This window comes from Pavona decussata, unplaced genomic scaffold (genome assembly GCF_977016875.1).
Source record: "Pavona decussata unplaced genomic scaffold, jaPavDecu1.1 SCAFFOLD_184, whole genome shotgun sequence".
In the NCBI taxonomy this organism is placed as follows: domain Eukaryota; kingdom Metazoa; phylum Cnidaria; class Anthozoa; order Scleractinia; family Agariciidae; genus Pavona; species Pavona decussata.
In genome coordinates, this window is record NW_028145593.1 from 2470725 (window position 1) to 2487924 (window position 17200).

General features: G+C 40.2%; 2 protein-coding genes and 1 long non-coding RNA gene across 5 annotated transcripts; 1 reads left to right on the plus strand and 2 right to left on the minus strand.

The window, feature by feature from the left end:
- The first annotated feature begins 319 nt into the window (after positions 1–319).
- On the plus strand, positions 320–8121 carry LOC146462935 (uncharacterized). 3 transcript variants are annotated; one of them, XR_014857054.1, is made up of 8 exons: positions 320–467; positions 551–627; positions 4015–4054; positions 4821–4865; positions 6025–6042; positions 6249–6266; positions 7077–7131; positions 7999–8121. It is a non-coding gene; the product is annotated as an uncharacterized LOC146462935 (long non-coding RNA). The 3 variants fall into 3 exon arrangements; XR_014857055.1 differs by lacking the exon at positions 6249–6266; XR_014857056.1 differs by lacking the exon at positions 6025–6042.
- Positions 8122–9464: 1343 nt separating this feature from the next.
- LOC146462936 (macrophage-expressed gene 1 protein-like) lies at positions 9465–12715 on the minus strand. Its single transcript, XM_085085161.1, has one exon. The coding sequence runs from the start codon at positions 12500–12502 to the stop codon at positions 10211–10213; it is 2292 nt and encodes a 763-aa protein (XP_084941287.1). The 5' UTR covers positions 12503–12715; the 3' UTR covers positions 9465–10210.
- A 2539-nt stretch (positions 12716–15254) lies between these two features.
- On the minus strand, positions 15255–16969 carry LOC146462937 (uncharacterized). The gene has a single exon (XM_085085165.1). It carries the CDS (start codon positions 16536–16538, stop codon positions 15765–15767), a length of 774 nt encoding a protein of 257 aa, XP_084941291.1. The 5' UTR covers positions 16539–16969; the 3' UTR covers positions 15255–15764.
- Positions 16970–17200: the final 231 nt, after the last annotated feature.

Genomic DNA, 17200 nt, shown 5'->3' on the forward strand with positions numbered 1-17200 from the left:
ACAGGTCACTGACAAGTCAAGACGTTTAGTGACAAGTGGTCACGTAATGAGTTTCGAAGGGTACGAAAAACCCCTTATGATTTTAAAGCAAAACCCCTGTACTGTATATCGATATATGTCAGCCCACCGCAATGAAAAATATGGTCGGCGGACATCATCAGGGTTGTGTTCAGTTACCGAAAATGCAGTAACCATTATTGCAAAGAGCGCAAATACAATTTCGACAGGTGCTGTAAATGATTATTTATGAACTAGAAGACATTGTCTGTACTGTAAAAATATTCCAACTGAGCAGTTTACTTGTCATGCAGCTTATCATCTTTGAACGGCCAATAGGAAAATTACATGTCAGCATTTTTCACGCCCTTGTTGAAGTCTTTACGCATACACTCCGGCGCAGCAGACCCATTCCGAGTCGGAAAGTTTGTCCTCGTGGCGAGCAAGATTGAAGCTTCAATTTAACACAGGTAGGCTGTGGAGAATATCACGACTTGTTCAGAGCTAGGATCAGCTGATACGCAGTCTGCCTTTTCTTCTTTCGAATTCGCAGGTTTTAATCCTTCTTAACCCGGAAGCAGGCAGGAACATCCCGAGTAGATATCCCCGCCAGGAGTAATAAGATCAATGGTAGGTCAAAAAGACATGAATTCATGGTAAACTTTAAACTAACTTGCAAAGAAAACTTTAGGTATATTTTCGTAGCTATTATACCGACTTATCGATGAGAAATGAAGCGGCGGTAAATGTGGGTAATGACAAACGGATCAGGGACCACACCAACTGGTTGATTTGTCACAAATAACTAATTATAAAAATTGGCTTGTTTTCTTTGTTGATCACGCAATGCTTTATAACGGTGTTGCAAGTTTTTCGATTCGCACTATACAAAAATCTGCGCAAACTGGTCTCGTCGACTTCAAGAATATTCAGTTCAAACATTAAGCCGACCGCAAAAAAACATCACTGATCCATTGTTTCAACTCGAGTGTAGTCACCCTCCAATTTAAATTACAAATTTCACCAAAAATACAGATTGAGTCAGAAAGTGGTGTCGTGGCATGGCCTATATACCTTAAGGCTCATAGAATTACTGAGTTCCTTCTTCGTTATACTGGGAGGTCGAGTCTAGATGTTGATAACATTATTATTATTAAAGCTAGTTATAATAGGCCCCGTCTCAGGGATATATTTCGTGTTAGGGTGTGTGGCAGACGTGTGTGAGTCTTTTAAAATTTCTTGTGAAACTTAAGTAAAGCCAGCGGGAGTATAGGCGACAACATTAGGGGTATCGAATGGTCTTTGCGAGCATTTGCGAGCATGCGAGCAGTGTGTTTATTCTTGCGAGCAGGAGCAGTTGACAATTTTTTCTTGCGAGCAGCGAGCACTTTAGAAAATACAGATGGCGAGCGTCTTTAGAAAAATACAGATGGCGAGCAGCGAACACTTCGAGTACTTCGTAAATTTTCCGCTGGCGGAAATCTCTCTTTTATTTAAAATAGGATACGTTGTTTTGCACCAAGTAATAGCTAATAATCTGGCTGACACCTCCAAAAAAGAACAATAGTTACAAGCTGAACTCAGTTGAAGAAAGACTGAAGTCAGAAGTAAGGATGTTTCAACCTTTTTGTTTTAACCATATCGTAACTGATTTATCGTTTATATGTGTATAAAAAATAACTACAAAGGAGGATTAACGAAATTTCGAGCAATCGAGCACATGTTAACGAGCATGCGAGCAGTTGCAAAACTTTTGCGAGCATGAGCAAGCGAGCACCCGTGTAATTTTTGCGAGCAATTCGACGAGCAGAGGCCAAATTTTGCGAGCACTTTTAAATTGTCTAAATTGAATGAGACCATTCAATACCCCTAACATTTGTCACAATGAATAGACATAATATTGACTTAGCCGTTTAGACACCTCACTGAATCAAAGTTCTGGATAAATCCCGACTTAAAGTTAGCTTCGTAGTGCTACGGTCTCTTTCCTCTTTCTTGCAACAAATAACATTAACTCGGGCATAATGATGTAATAAGCTCTGAATATCCAGGCAGCAGGAGATAACGTTACACAATAAAATTAATCTGAGTTTTGAGCAAATGTCTTGTTTTGGATGAACTGACAGCCTGGTAGCGGTAATAATTAAGTTTCATGGAAAATATAACCACATTTTTGTGCACCCTTGTTTTCGAAAAGCTCGACGAGTACTTTAGGAGGCCGAGAGACAGCCGGCTAGTTAAGGTATACTGGCAATCTCTCAGTTTTGGCCGAGTAAAGTAACTGATGAAAATACAAGATCTTCAGCACTCGAATTTTGTGATCATATGCAAAACTCACTGTTCCAGTCTTAACAGGTGTTGAAGACTCAAATTAGCCTGCTGGCGCAAGCATGACTTTTGTTTTACCTTACAGGAAAAGACGTCTACTCGATCTCGCACAGTAGACTTCAAACGTGGTGTTATTGGTTTAACAAAAACCTTCAAAATATATCATTAGCCTTGGATCTTTTGTTATTAGAATAATGTGCTGCCGTACAATGGTTGAAAACATAATGCGCTCGTATTATTTCGGAAAGAATTTAAATATGATAATTATAATCCTTGATTAAAGAGCACTTTTCGCGCGCTTCGCTGGCGAGACGCTAAATTAGAATATTTGAGAGCGATCATTTTGTTACCCGTAACAACGGTAAATTTTAGTTGCTAACTCCCACTTTATTGTTATAACATGGCGTTGAACTGTAGCCTATGCCTGATATCGTTGGATATAAATTTAAGTTTCGATAAAGTAGACACCTAGACCTGTGTGTGGTGGTGTGACCGCACCTTTCGTTTCCAGTGCCAGGCTGCTCGCGGTTGGTTTGCACGGACAGTTTGAATTCATAACTGTAATGAATACAAGAAAAATAAGTTATTATTATAACAGGGCGTATAACTGTAGTCGATGCCTGATACCGTTGGATATAAGAGTTTCGATAAAATCAGAAAACTGGTGTGTTGTGGTGTAATGATCATCGTTTTCAATGCCAGGCCGGATTAGAAGTTGGTTTGCGCGGTCAGTTTGAATCAATTCAAGAAATCGAAAAACAATTTAAATCATGGCTTCTTCATAATGCAACTTAAAGACGTACTAAATACGAAAGCGACTATAAAGTCACGGCTACCTTCTTATTCCGGCCTTAACCCTCCTCCCACTCTTCCAACGCACATCAATATTTATGCAACGCAAGGCTAATTTCGAATTCGTTATAACTACCACAACGTTGACGTAAAAACAATTGATTTTATCCACACCTAGCAACCGAATTTGAACAACTTGAAGGATCGACTCACTTTTGTACTTCATGCCGTTACATCTAGAAGTTAAGAGGCTTGTTTTGACCGCGGCAAGAGAGAGCGTGGAAAAACGGTTTGATCGTTTGTGTGCAAATCCTAGACTGGCTCGGTCACAATAGACTTGACCATCGACGGTCGGTGTTTTCGTGAATTCACAAAGTAGCAAATTGGTAATAAACAACCTCATGTGCAGTACAAATACACAACTAACATGGTAAACAAAAAAAACAAACAGTACTCTTTTGGTCTAGAATAGTTATAATTGTTCATTATCGAATAAAATCAGTGAAGGTGAACACTTCGCAAATTGCGCTGAAAGTTGATCCTCGTTTCATTTGTTCGTTTGTGTAAGATTGCTTAGTTACAACTTTTCGTCAATGAAAATACACAGAAAACTAACAGAAAAAATCTTCCTAAATGAAAAATTTTATTCAGAGAAGTGTTAACTTTATTTACGTCTAAAAAGCGAACGCGTGCATTTGTTTTGCTTCGAGGCGAACAACACGCAAGCGAATTGAAAGAATTGTGAGTCAAATTTGCAGCAAATTTATTGATCCTCCCTCAGCACGTTTCAGTCAAAAAGTGACATTCTAATATATTCATCTTGCAATTTGTGTGGGTTTTCATTACCACAAATAGTTAAGACTTAACTCACCTTTCTTATTTTTCATTTCTACTCAGATGCAGAAAATCATAATTCTGTCGTTCGTTCTTCTAGCTGGTAGGTATTTCTGTCCATCAGTAACTGACTTATCCAAATAAAACGCTCGGAATATCGCCTGTAACCTAGCCGACGAGGTCGTAGGCCGAGTTGGCTAAAGTCTACAGGGGATATTCCGCAAGATTGAATAGATTAATAACAAAGCACAGTTTTACTGCAGAAAGGCTGTCCGAAATCGATCTTTATTTTGTCGTTTCTCTCCCCGACACACGAAATTATGTACTAGTATATATAAACAATAGCCTCCGTTTGGTGCGAAAACATGCTCAGATATTTGTCCGCGGACATTATCTGTTCCGAGAAGCGAACAGTTTTCCGAGAGCCAAGCTCGAGGAAAACTGTTTTCAACAATTGAAAACAGCCGCTGTCGGATACTGTTAACAGAAGAATGTTGTTCCATTGGCCACCTGAACGTTTTGAAAGTTTAAAGTAGAACTATAACTGGCCGAATTAACCTCCACTAAGTGGTCCTCTCTTGGCCAGAGTAACGGAAATAACCAAGAACAGGGAAACCAGAATTGCAGTCAAGCCTGGTGTAACGAAGTGCTAAGGGAATGGTTAACAAAACTGAAGAAAAACGTTATAAAGGAGATTCCGGCAAGTGCCGGGGAAACAGAACGTTACAGATGGTCACTCCTGAATAAGACCTCTAACAGAGCAATGATTGAATCGGTCTGGATCCCATAAAAATTACCGTTAGTGAAAAATTATGTCATGGATAAGAGTGGTTACTTCGCAATTGTAATTTTTTTCTTTCTTTACAAAGTTTGCATGGTTGCTGTACAAGGCAAACAGAACAACGCAACAACAGGTCGGTAAAAATAACTTTATTCTTCGCTGTTAGTCATGTTTAGTCATGATCCCTTCTCAAAGACCTTGAACTGCGCATGCGCCCCATACTCACCCTAATGAAACACGCCTGAATTTGTGTATTTTTAGTAAACCAAGGAAAAAAAATCCTGAGCCAAGACTTTGCGCAAATGACTATTCACTTCTATCTCTTTTTCACTGGTGTGACTTCAAATACGCTCGGAATTGGGATAACCTACGGTGTCAAAAGGCGTTGTGGGTGGTCGCAATTACTTCTTGTTGGTTTTTGCATATTTATTTATCTATTAATCCTATTTAGACCAGACTGTTTCCGTATACTGGTGACCTGGAGTGTATAGTGTATCTATGAAGACGGCAAAAAATTATTAAGCTGGCTAAAAACATCCCGGGAGTAAGGCTATGGAGCCCCAGAGCTCTGGAACACTAAATCCCTGTGTGGCATCAAATAGTAACTGTTACAAGGGACCAGCCTTCGATCAGAAAAACGTCTGCTAGCCTAAAACGCGCGTGGGCCCTGGGGACGAGATTGACGCGCAGTATGCTAATTAACAATTATTCCACGAGCGCGCGTTGGATATGAGATGATAGATAGCCAACGAGGCGCGTAGCGCCGAGTTGGCTATAATCATCTCATATCCAACAAGCGCAAGTGGAATAATTGTTTTATTAAAAACAATCAAGAAATATTGCTTGATCTTACTGATTTCGCTGTGCAAGAATAACCAGCAGACAATTTAATGGTCGCTATTTCTCGGCCATGGTATAATTGCTCATATACCATGGCCGCTAAGCCAATCAAATCCCTCGAATTGCATTATACAATGATTCAGTTTTTAATAATGACTATTACTCGGATCGAAGCTAGATGTAATCTCGTACCCAGATCTCCCATCCGCGAACCGACTGAGATCTGGGTACGAGATTAAGCTGGATGATTAACGAGATGTCACAAATTTCACCAGTGGCACTTTTGAAAATTCGCTCGCTCCAACCAAAATGTGTCAAGTTCGAACAAACCATCCGCGTTTGTGAAAAGTAATTCATGACCACAAGTTTTGTCACTAGTGCGGAAAGGCCCCTTGCTAATTTAATGTTACAAATAATTCTAATAAAATGGTTGATTTCTTTTTCATATACAGCGGCACCAACAACAATAAGTAAGTGATAAATGTTCACTGTTTGTTTCTGCTCACAACAACTTCTATCACTTTCCATCACTTGTAGAGACAGTGCCTCCTTGTGCTACTGCCGTACTGCGCATACGTTCTGCGTTCAAGTTTTGTCACTAGTGCGGAAAGGCCCCTTGCTAATTTAATGTTACAAACAATTCTAATAAAATGGTTGATTTCTTTTTCATATACAGCGGCACCAACAATAACAAGTAAGTGATAAATGTTCACTGTTTGTTTCTGCTCACAACAACTTCTATCACTTTCCATCACTTGTAGAGACAGTGCCTCCTTGTGCTACTGCCGTACTGCGCATACGTTCTGCGCATCCCGGGATGGTCGGAGAAAGACGGACGTCTTCTGAATGGCGGCGCATATTAAAACAGAGATATTTTTTCGCGGTTTATGACTACGTGGGAAAATCAGATCTTAGAAAGAGTTGTTGGTATTTCAAAGATAATTAAGCTTCAATTAATCAATTTTGAGGAAAAAATTCCGTACATTGCTTTGTATTTTACGGTTGTTTTAGAATCGTTTTTGTTTAGTTATCTCTAAGAAATGTGTCTTTACCCGTATAGTTTTTTTGGATTCCAATAGCCCTTGCCAAGATCTGCGTTTCCTGCATAGTCATAAACTGTGCAGATGAAATACTTCTGTATTAGCAGGTACCGTCCTTAATTAACGAATCATCCTACCCTTTACAAGTTGATAATCTGAACTACAATAGTATCAAAACAAACATAGTGCAAACAAGCCATAGTCCTTTTCGTGGCATGATAGGTTACCATAGCAACAGTAAGTGGTTACATTTTAACTAAAATCGAGCTCGGTGACCCCTCCCGAGTGTTAAGTTGTCCATTGTATAAATCCTCCTTGCTGCTTAGTACGAATTGCTTGTTTTCCCGCCCAGATGGTTGTGTTGAATGCAAATTTTCCAGCGCTTAGAAACGGTTGCGTTTTAGTTAAGTACCCAGAGTTCATTAGACGTTATCGATGAATGGATTTTGCCTTTTAATTCACAGGTGGAGCTGTCAATGTGCCAGCCTTTGGCGGAATCTTTTGTTTCCTTTTGTTCGTGTAAGTAGCTAGAGCGGGTTGAGTAACCAAAGTAATTACTTCGACCAATCACAAGAACTTAAACAACCCAACAAGCCAATCAGAATTCAAGGCAAATACATGTACTCTGTGCCAAGCGCGGAAAAACGCGTGCAGGCAGGCAGGCAGGCACGATTTCCTTTTGGTTTTACTTCTCATTGGTTGAGAAAGTGATAGCAAGGAGCTTAGTAAAACAAAACCAAAGCAACGCGATTTTCTCAGCGACGCTCGAGCGGAAAACTACTCTATCTCAACAGAATAATTAACGGAGATAATTAACTTACAATTAGAGGAGAGTTCGATATGTAATCAGTAATGTACACCCCACTAGGAGTGCAGGAAGATAGGACTGTACAGGCCTCGTATATAAATTCTTATAATGTGAACATTGAAATAAGAGTGATTGAGCACTGTTATAGTGTTGTTTGTTATGATGCCTCGTAACCTGTCCCTAACTTATGTATCTCTGGGTTAAATCATTTAAAAAGTGCATTTATTTCAATATGAGCGATTTCAATATCAGCAGCATTTTCATGCGGGGCTGTTTCTTGTGTGCAAAATAGTTCCAACTTTTGAGTCTGTGGATGAAATTCTAAAGTGTGACCATTCACTGGATTAAAGCTTAGAGCACTACTTTCGTGTGGTGGTGTTTATTACGCTGTACTGAACGAAGTTCTAAGTTTTGAGTTTGTGGAGGAAATCTTGAAGCGTGACCCGGCCACTGAAATGAATGCTTTCATCAAAGAAGGCTGTTTATTAAGCTGTGGAAGGTGGTTTATGGTTTTGACACTGCATATTTTAGATTTGATTAGACATATTTGTAATGATTAACACTGTATTTTTTTTCAGTTTCCAGTTTATGCTGATGTCTGTATTTAGCGGTGAATCTGTTTGAGTTTAATTTGGCTGCTCAGCTTTCTTCCTTATTTAATGTCAGCAAGGTATAACTGAATAAAGCTGATGTAAACATTTTTCTTAGTCCTATTTTATTTAGTAAAAAGCCAAAATGCTAAGATCCGCAAGTGAAACAGAGGCCAGATTTGTCCCGGACTGCACAGCAATCCGTCCGACTAAAACCAGCTGTTTTGCTTTGTAATCCCTTCTACTATTTCAGTATCACAAGCGATTTGTCCACCATTCCCCATTTAAAAGCTACGTATTGTGACCGCCCCAAAAATAGGTGCGTCATATTCATAATGGGTAAAAAAGTCACTTTCTAAATCACTTTGGTTAAATGTCAATGTGTCAAGCGCAGATCACCAATTGGAGACACCCTCTAGATCTAACCGAAATTTGGAAATGTTGTTTTTGAGAGAGGGGAAAACCCGAGCTCCCGTCCGGAGAAAAACCTTTCGGAGTACTCAAGGATGAGAACCAACAACAAAGTCAGCTCCTTTTCTATCCTTTTGTTGTTTTACATTGGTGAAACCGGACGGAGCCTCAGGAGTCGTCATTTTAGCGAACACTAACGAAGCATGATACGCAACAACACTCCTGGGTGTCCTGGCTTCCCAACTTTTCAACTCCACGGGTTATAGGGTTAGGAAGGAAAACCAAATAATTGTTGAGTTTGTGTACTTTTGGCCTTTTCGTTGTAGATTCACAAATTATGTTTGGACCGTTGTGCGCGTATAAAAAATAAAATATATATATAGATATATTTAGCATATCGTTAGCCGTTTGACAACAAGTTGGTGGGTGGAAATAATGTGATGGAATATGTTAAGCCTGGTGAATAAATGAGAATGATCTATTTTATTAGTAAGTGACGCAGGCAAACTCGGAAAAAATCCGAGTGCTCCTATCAGGAGTCGAACCTAAGACCTTCCGATTACTAGTTCGGATGCTCTACCACTGAGCTACAGGAGACTCGTGGGAGCTAAGGCCGTTAAACTAGGTTCATGGGACAAACATCCTGCGTACTGCTAGGATTGGAATGTCAATGTGTGGCATATGTGCAATGGAAATAAAGTGATGGAATATGTCAAGCCTGGTGAATAATAGTCTCCTTCGCAGCCGTTATTAGGGTCGTCACGCAACACTCCTCCCCACTAGTGGGGAGGAGCGTTGCGTGACGACCCTTATAACGGCTGCGAAGAAGACTACGTATGAACCTGCTCGTGCATTTCGTGACTTATGGTCACTCGTGATGTTTTGAAAGTTCTCAACTAACAAAACACCCGTGACTCGTGTCTATAAATCCCGAAATGCACTCGCGTTCTTACGATTTCGTATTCTTATTAACAGGATGGACACGAATTATATATTCCATGATATTAGTTTGTGTACTCGACTCAGCAATTCCAACAAATAGCTGCAATTTTAGACCTTTTAATGCCACACTAATGATTGTTTTCACCACTATGCCCATCAATTATTTGCCATTGCCATCATCAGTCATTGCCATTGTACTGCTAATACTAATGTTATTACTATTGCATTGCATATACTTTTAAACCAAGTAAAGGGGCTCGTGAATCTGTATGAAGATATAGAGTCTAGACTTGGATTTGAATGAAAAACTGAGTGCATTCAATTTGAGTAAAATTACTTTTAGCAAAAAGCAAATTGAAAATCAAACAAACCAATTTGAACAAAAATCAATTTAAAAGTAATTAGAGCTCAATTAAACAGGTGCCAAAGAAAATGGTTATCATTAAAATTCGAGCAAAATAGATGCAAGTGCAGTAAAATTGATTACAAAAGAAAAAAAAAAGAAAACAACTAAAAAAAGATTCGTTTGACCTTGAAATGATCATGGGCGAACAAAACCAAAACAGCAAATCAATTGGAAAATAAAATACGAGGAGCTCGTCTTTCGCTCTGTTGTCAGATAATATTCTAGAAATCAATCAATAATTCCCGTTTCTTTCAGCAAACCAAACGAACAGATTCTTCTTCGGCGGTAAAATGAGCTAGGCTTTGTTTTGAGATTTTCAACTAGTGACAGTTGAAACAAATACCAAACCCTTAAGGAAACCATATTTCATGGCCAAACGAAAATCGATCTATTGCGTGATTTAATCTCTTCGAGAAAAAAGTAAAACGTTTCGCCTTTTAATCAAACTCGTTGGTTAGTGTCTGCATTTTGTAAAGCTCCATAGCCTCCACCAGAGTTAAGGGGCTCTGCCAGGCTGCTGCTTTCTCTGCTTACACGCTTGTGACGTCGCCAGCCAATCACCACGACAACGATCAACAATCCAGCCAATGCGGTGACGCCAAATGTAATGCTAGCCGCTGTTCCAGCGCCCATGGTATCACTGGAACTCTGGGAAGACTTTTGGTCTTCATTTGCGGCAGGACTGAGGTTATCTTTGGCGAGATTCATTCCTACTATAGCGGGTCCCTCGATGTTCATTTGCTCTGAAAACTCCATAGTAGAGTCTTTCGTTGCAAGCAGCCACTGAGGATTGATGCCGGGGCGTTTGAACCAGATCTGGCCAGAGTCGTGATTGATCAACATTAACGGTACGGAGAAGTTGAGAATTTTAGGTGTAGTCATATAGGGCGGCCTCCTGATAATTGGCAATCCCTGGCTGTTGAATACATTGGACTTCACGCAGTAGTTTATCTCACAGTCTTCTTCGATAGCGCCCAGGTGTTGAGAGTAACCGGTTGGACAGGATTTCGGCCAACCGGGAGGACCGGATTGACTGACAAACATGTCCAAATTTGGTTGACCTTGTGAACCGCTGACCGCAGATTTCTTGACACCGAGCGGATTGCCCGCACTGCAACTAAAGAAACCGCCAAATGGGACCGACTGCTGGAAACCAAGCTCATAATCATCGCTAACGCACACCTGCATTGTGGCTCCAAAGCGGAGAGGGTAAAACTTAAGCGGACAGCTAGCGGTCTGTGTTACGGGGTTCTTTAACACCTTGCTGTAGATTCCACCGAACATGTAGCCTGTATTAAGAGGCACCTCGGCCTTAGCAACGCACCAGTAGGTCGAGTAGGTCGCATAACCACAGTTTGTGTTGCAGCATCTAAAGAATAGCCAGCAACCATGACAGTCACGATGACAGCTTTGAGGAGTGCGACCCTCATGAACCAAAACAGCCTCATATCCCTCACTGCATTTGTATTCTGATGTGAGGGGGTTCTTCTGAAGGAGGGGCTCGCATGGATTACCCGCCGGAGACCCGTCAAATTCGCACGTTTGATATACTCCCCCGAAAGTGTAATTATTGGTGGGGCTTTCGCAAGATCCATCATCGAGGTTAGCTTGGAAGCTAAAGTTTGGCGAGTCCATTTTCGTGCATCCTGTAATAGTGTTGTGCTTGTAATACTGTTTAATAGCTTTTTCAACCACGTTAGCTAACTCAAAGGTTGAGTCCTCTGACAACTCGGGTAAGCTTCCGGGTGTTATAGCGTAATGTAATGGGTCGCCTGCGCGGTCAACCGCAACAAGCTCGTCTTGCATTTGATCTTCCCATTGATCGATGGTGAAATTCACCCTGAATGGCGGTCCACCGAATGTGTACACGGTCGAATAAACAGTGTTCTTTGTGTATTGATCCAAATCTTGTTTATCTGTTGTCTGACTGTAGCTCGCTTTAGCACCAAAGGCTCCGAAGAATGAGGCACTGGCCGATGCAGTGATCTTGCTTTTATCTTCTGTAAAATCTGCAACAAATTTCTTCGTCAAGTGATCCACTTTAGCTAAAACCGCACCGGCGTTGACGCTTGTAATGAAATGCGTTCCGAAGTCGCGGACCACTATCTGAGCGAGAAAGTTCGCATATGCGGTATTGTTATGCTGCAGATGAGACGCGATTTCAAGCAGACGCGTTTTGAACGCGGGCTGAAGACCGCTGTCGGGCTGAAGTCTAGCCGTGTACAAGACGTGACGCATTTGGACACGAGTTGTGACAGATTTATCTTCAACCTGGTGCTTCTTTACTGATTCAAACTCAGAGGAAAACGAACCACTGATGCTACCAAATCCGAATTTCCCTGAAGCTTCAGCGTTGACGCTCTTCGTTGTCGTTGAAGAGTAGTTGTTCCAGTGGTCGTAAAGTTCAGCGAACGCTTCCACTTTGCTTTTCTTCACCGGATAAAGGTACACATTATCCGGAATTAAATACTTGCCGTCATCGGAGGTTTTACATTTGGAATAATTCATCACAGAAACAACACCCATATGTTGATTTCTCAAGTTATCCCATCCGCCGCCTGGAAGAACCTCAAAGCGATAAACTCCTTTGGCAAGTGGGCAGCTCCTTGGGTCACCGAAAGCTTCAGGAAATGGAGCTGGTGACGAAGCATTCGAGGCGAGTGCAAATATACGAGAATCCAAAACTGCACAGAATAGAAATAAACCCAAAATTGATCTTGCTATGAACGCCATTGCGAGAAGTATTGAACGCGCCGTTGCTTCCGCTGTTAAATATTATTTTTTTGCATAATCATGTGACCGCATGTCGATCAGTTTTCGGTTTCGTTACAGAGTCGTTACAGATCGTTGCAGGTAGAAAGTGAAACAAAAACAAAAGTCGTTGTTTCATCACTTTCAAATGTTGTTTTTGTACTTTGACGGAACCTGTTCTAACAAACACCTACGTGTTCCTGCATCAACGGAGGGAGTTACAACTCAGAATCGAAGTGGGGGTGGAAGCGGGGGGGAGGGGGAGGGTGCGTATTATGTGCCGCCTGGTCCCGTCTTATAAGGGTGCCGTATTATAAATTATACTTAAAACAGGCAATTTCCCCAATACCCGATCTCAAAATTTACTAACTTTCAAAACTCTATTTTAGAAAAATTATTGTTTTGTTTGTTCGACTCAGTGTAACATCCTAAACGTCACGGTTTTTTGGCCCGCACAAATCAGTTTCTGTCATTTTTCTTTATTTATTAATAGCATTAGTTATTATTTATTTTTATATATATTTTTTTGGACCCGGCCCAGTACTAGAATCTTCGTAAATGGATACCCCATTCTATGTCAGGAGACCCCGTAACTGGCTAGGATAGGATAGGATAGGATAGGATAGGATAGGATAGGATAGGATAGGATAGGATAGGATAGGATAGGATAGGATAGGATAGGATAGGATAGGATAGGATAGGATAGGATAGGATAGGATAGGGCAACTTTATTTAAACACGGTATTTCCATCAGCTACCTAATAGAAGGAAGATCCTCGCAGTTGTTACGCAACTCAAGCAGTTCCGAAAACAAACTAGCCTGTGACCTCTGCGATCCCGGCGGGTCAGTGCTAAACCAACTGAGCTATCAAGCCAACTGGGAGCTGGTCATATTGTGAGTTCGTAATATACCCGTGAAGGATGAATATTTATTCTTCTCTTATCCACTACAGCCCCTTATACAGTAATCCGACCACTTCATTTGTACCCGGGGTAGTCAATCGATGATATCGATGATATCGATGATCGATAGCATTCGATAACAATCGATAAAAACCGATTAATTTTTTCGAAATTCGATAAAAATCGATAAAAGATTTCGTTGTGAGTATTAAATCGATAATTATCGATTCTTGAATCAGGGCTATCGATTTTATCGAAACTGAATTATCGTTCCAATTTTCGAAACGGCAACACCAAAAGATATTTTAAAACTCGCAGAGACACTTATAACAACTTCCCTGTTCGTAAAACGATATAAATTGCTTCATCTTTTCTACAAACTTTTAGTATTACTCAGCGTGTGTTGTATTTGAAATCCGATACAGGGTATACATCCCTGGTTGATTATTCCACTGTTTTATTTATTTGCTGATGTAACACAATCGCACGCTCGTACCCGTTGCTCTTTCACCCAGTCTTTAAAGGGAAAGATTTTCGTGATTTTTTGAGTAAAGAAAAAAACAATTCATCTAGACGCCCTCGGGCTCGTAATCTAAATTCTTCTTGTTCCCCATATTTCTTAGGTTAAACGTGGTTTCAAAACCAACGGAACGAAGGAAGAGAAAAAATTTAGACGACAACCTTAAAGTGGAGAACCCGGAAAAGGAAAAATACTGTACGTTTGTACTCGAACCCGGTTAATCGAACAATAAAATCAGGAAGAAAATCATAATGCAGTCTCTTTGGTCTCTTGTACAGTGTTTGTCAACAAATCATTTCATTGCCGCCTTTGAAATCTACATTTAAAGAGTCACGATCAAACGCTCCCTCAACGGAAACAGGATAATTTTTATCGATTCAATAACGATCGATGAATCCGATAAAATCGATAACATTAACTCTTCGTCGGCGTGTGAGTATCGAATTTTATCGATTGACCGATAAAATCGATATCGTTTAAGTTCAATTTATCGATAGATATCGATTTATCGAATGATTTTCCGATATCAATTTTTATCGATCGACTACCCCGGGCAACGACTTAGTTTCTTTACATTTACCCCGTTTACAATCGAAACGCTTGGTAGCTTTACTGACAGACAAAAAGCAAACAAAAAATTACCAAATTACTTGTATAATTATGTTAACCAGCCTCCCTTAAACGTAACTCTTTTTTTTTTTCGTCTTGTAATTAGCCGTATAGCTCTTTCCTTTGTTGTTTCGCTTTGTATGTTCTTTTCTTGCGCAGGCAATCATGATTTGACAAACGAACTCCAGTCCTTGTTTCAACATGTATATTCTCCTGGACGCTCTCTATATTTTTTTGATATTATTTGGGAGAATTTGTTTCAACATCAAGACATTTCATTTTTGGTGATCATTTTCCTTCTTCCTGTGAGTCGCATGTTTGAACGAGTAGTGAAAGTTGGTTGTCTCTATTGCGGTTAAAAGGTTAATCGCAGGTTACGTCAACACAATATGGACGGTTCGTCGGTGGCCTTATTAACGTAACAGGGTTTTGAACCTGGAACAACAACAGGACACGCAAGCGAAAATTCCTGCAAAGATGAGACAGCTTGTTCAAACAAAGTTTTAGAACTGCCGTCTGGGCTGCCAGGTAAATTGACGTAATTTGATAGAAACAGAAAGAAGGCCAACTATTAAAGGACACAATGCTACTCTGAACATGACAGAATGTTGACGGCTGAAAAATATTAAAATGCAAGGACAAAGACGAGTTGCAGTTGGAATGTTGATTCAGTCTAGTTTTACAGAGAATACGAACCACAAATAAAAGTAAACAAATTCGCTTATATTGCTGAGCTCGTTCTAAATTAAGCCATGGTATTGTTTTCATGTCGTTTGAATCACAAATATTCCAAAATCTACACAATCTTCCAATATATGAAATCTCAACATTAATGCTAACTCATGCATGGTCATACAAAATGTTTCTTTATTGTCCGGCGCCGTCTGTTGACAATAAGAACTATTCAGAAACTAAAATCGAATTTAAAAAAGCGCTTTCTAATGAGAACATTTTCTTGGCTACCCACATCGACACAATTTAGCATAAGAAAACAGCATAGAAAGTTCTACTATATAGCTTTCTTTGTAACACACTCGGCTTGAGGAATTCATGCACAAACTCAAAAGTTGGATCCACTTGCATGCATGGCAAAATAAACACACATCCTGAAGTATTGCTCAAAAGTGTTCATTTGAATTCTATAAAAAGACGCGGAAAACTTGACTTGAAATACTGCCAAAAGGAAAATTCATGTCAGGACAAAAATAATGTTCAGTAAAAATTCGAGCTAAGTAACTCCCGTTTGCTAACTTGAAACTCTAGATTTCGTCTCTTGTAGTTCTCCAAAGCTTGTTCCATAACATCCATCTTTCTCTGCAAAGCGCACCTTTTTCTCTCTGCTTCTCTTTTGCGAAGGATCGCCCCCTTAATTTTCTCTCTCAAGCTCATTATTTTGGCTTCCTGCTCGGACTGCGGAGCCTTCATTTCTTCATCTGGTTGTGGCAATCCTTCCGGCCTTTTCTCGGCAAGATAACGATGGACGGTGAGCTTCTGATTAATGAAAAACGCTCGATCCGAAGCCTTCTGTGCGCGGCGCTCTGCATTCTCAATTTTCGGTTCCAAAACAGCCACCACTTTTAAGAGTCCCTTGTTCATTTTCTTCACTTCCATTGTGCGCTGTTGTGCATCGTGTAATTCATGCATCATGCGTTCAATGTTTATATTACTGCCCTCCCAAACTTCCTTCACTCGGCCGTTTTCCCGGTATTTTTCCGCAATCTCTTTCCTCCGATTATTCTGTTGAGCAATACGGATTTCAATCTTCCTTATTTGTTCTTCAGTTTCGTTTATCCTCTCGGACATAGCTTTCATTTTGAGTTTGGCGTCGTGCTCTCTCCATCTCGCAGCCAATGTCTCTTCTTTGTATTTGTTGACTGTATCTTCTGTTTCCTTGAGTTGGTGTTTGAGTTTGTTCATTTTCTCCTGAAATGATTTCATGCTGGACCTACCAGCACCTTTGTAAGAATCCGCTAAATCAGAGGCCATTATAACGACAGAACAAGGTAGATCGCGACAACAGATCCTGTCTTCAATAATCTCACTCTATCTTGCATTAACTCGTGTAGCCCAGACTGCACACTGAATGTCCTTCGACCTCCCCTAGTGAATATACGTAGTATTGCGTGACGTTTAATTTAATTAGGCGTTTGGTTTCGTCAGGATGAAACCAAACCGTTTCAAATAACGGTAATCGTATCCCAGCAGCTTTACTTCCAGTTCTGTTTTCACGTCTTTTTAGCTCCCTTTCAGGAAATTCACAACACTGGTGAAATCGTTCCTTACACTAAAATCCGTGAGTTGTGTGATTGTTAATTTAATGCCTGGGGCGATTTGCATGACTTTACTCAAACGGTGGATAACCGCAAAGTTTTTTCTTGCTTCTGGGACGTGATACCGCCCGAAGGTAATCGGTGAAGGCGCGGAAATATCTCTTGTCATATCAGAATTTAATTTTAGGGAGGTAATAACTTGTTGCTATGGAATCGAGCATTATTCTTTGAATTTGTCAATTTTCTAGGAAGACAATGGCATAGCTACTAACTCAGTGTTAAACCAGCTCAGTTTTACGGAAACCACTTTCAAATTCTCAAATGAACGGTAAGTTTTCGTGCTTTAAATCTTTCAAAATTGTAAAATTCTGTAGAAAA

What these genes read in the sequence shown, in the direction of transcription:
- LOC146462937 (XM_085085165.1), bottom strand. Translation starts at nt 16,538, where the DNA reads ATGGCCTCTGATTTAGCGGATTCTTACAAAGGTGCTGGTAGGTCCAGC.
- LOC146462936 (XM_085085161.1), bottom strand. Translation starts at nt 12,502, where the DNA reads ATGGCGTTCATAGCAAGATCAATTTTGGGTTTATTTCTATTCTGTGCA.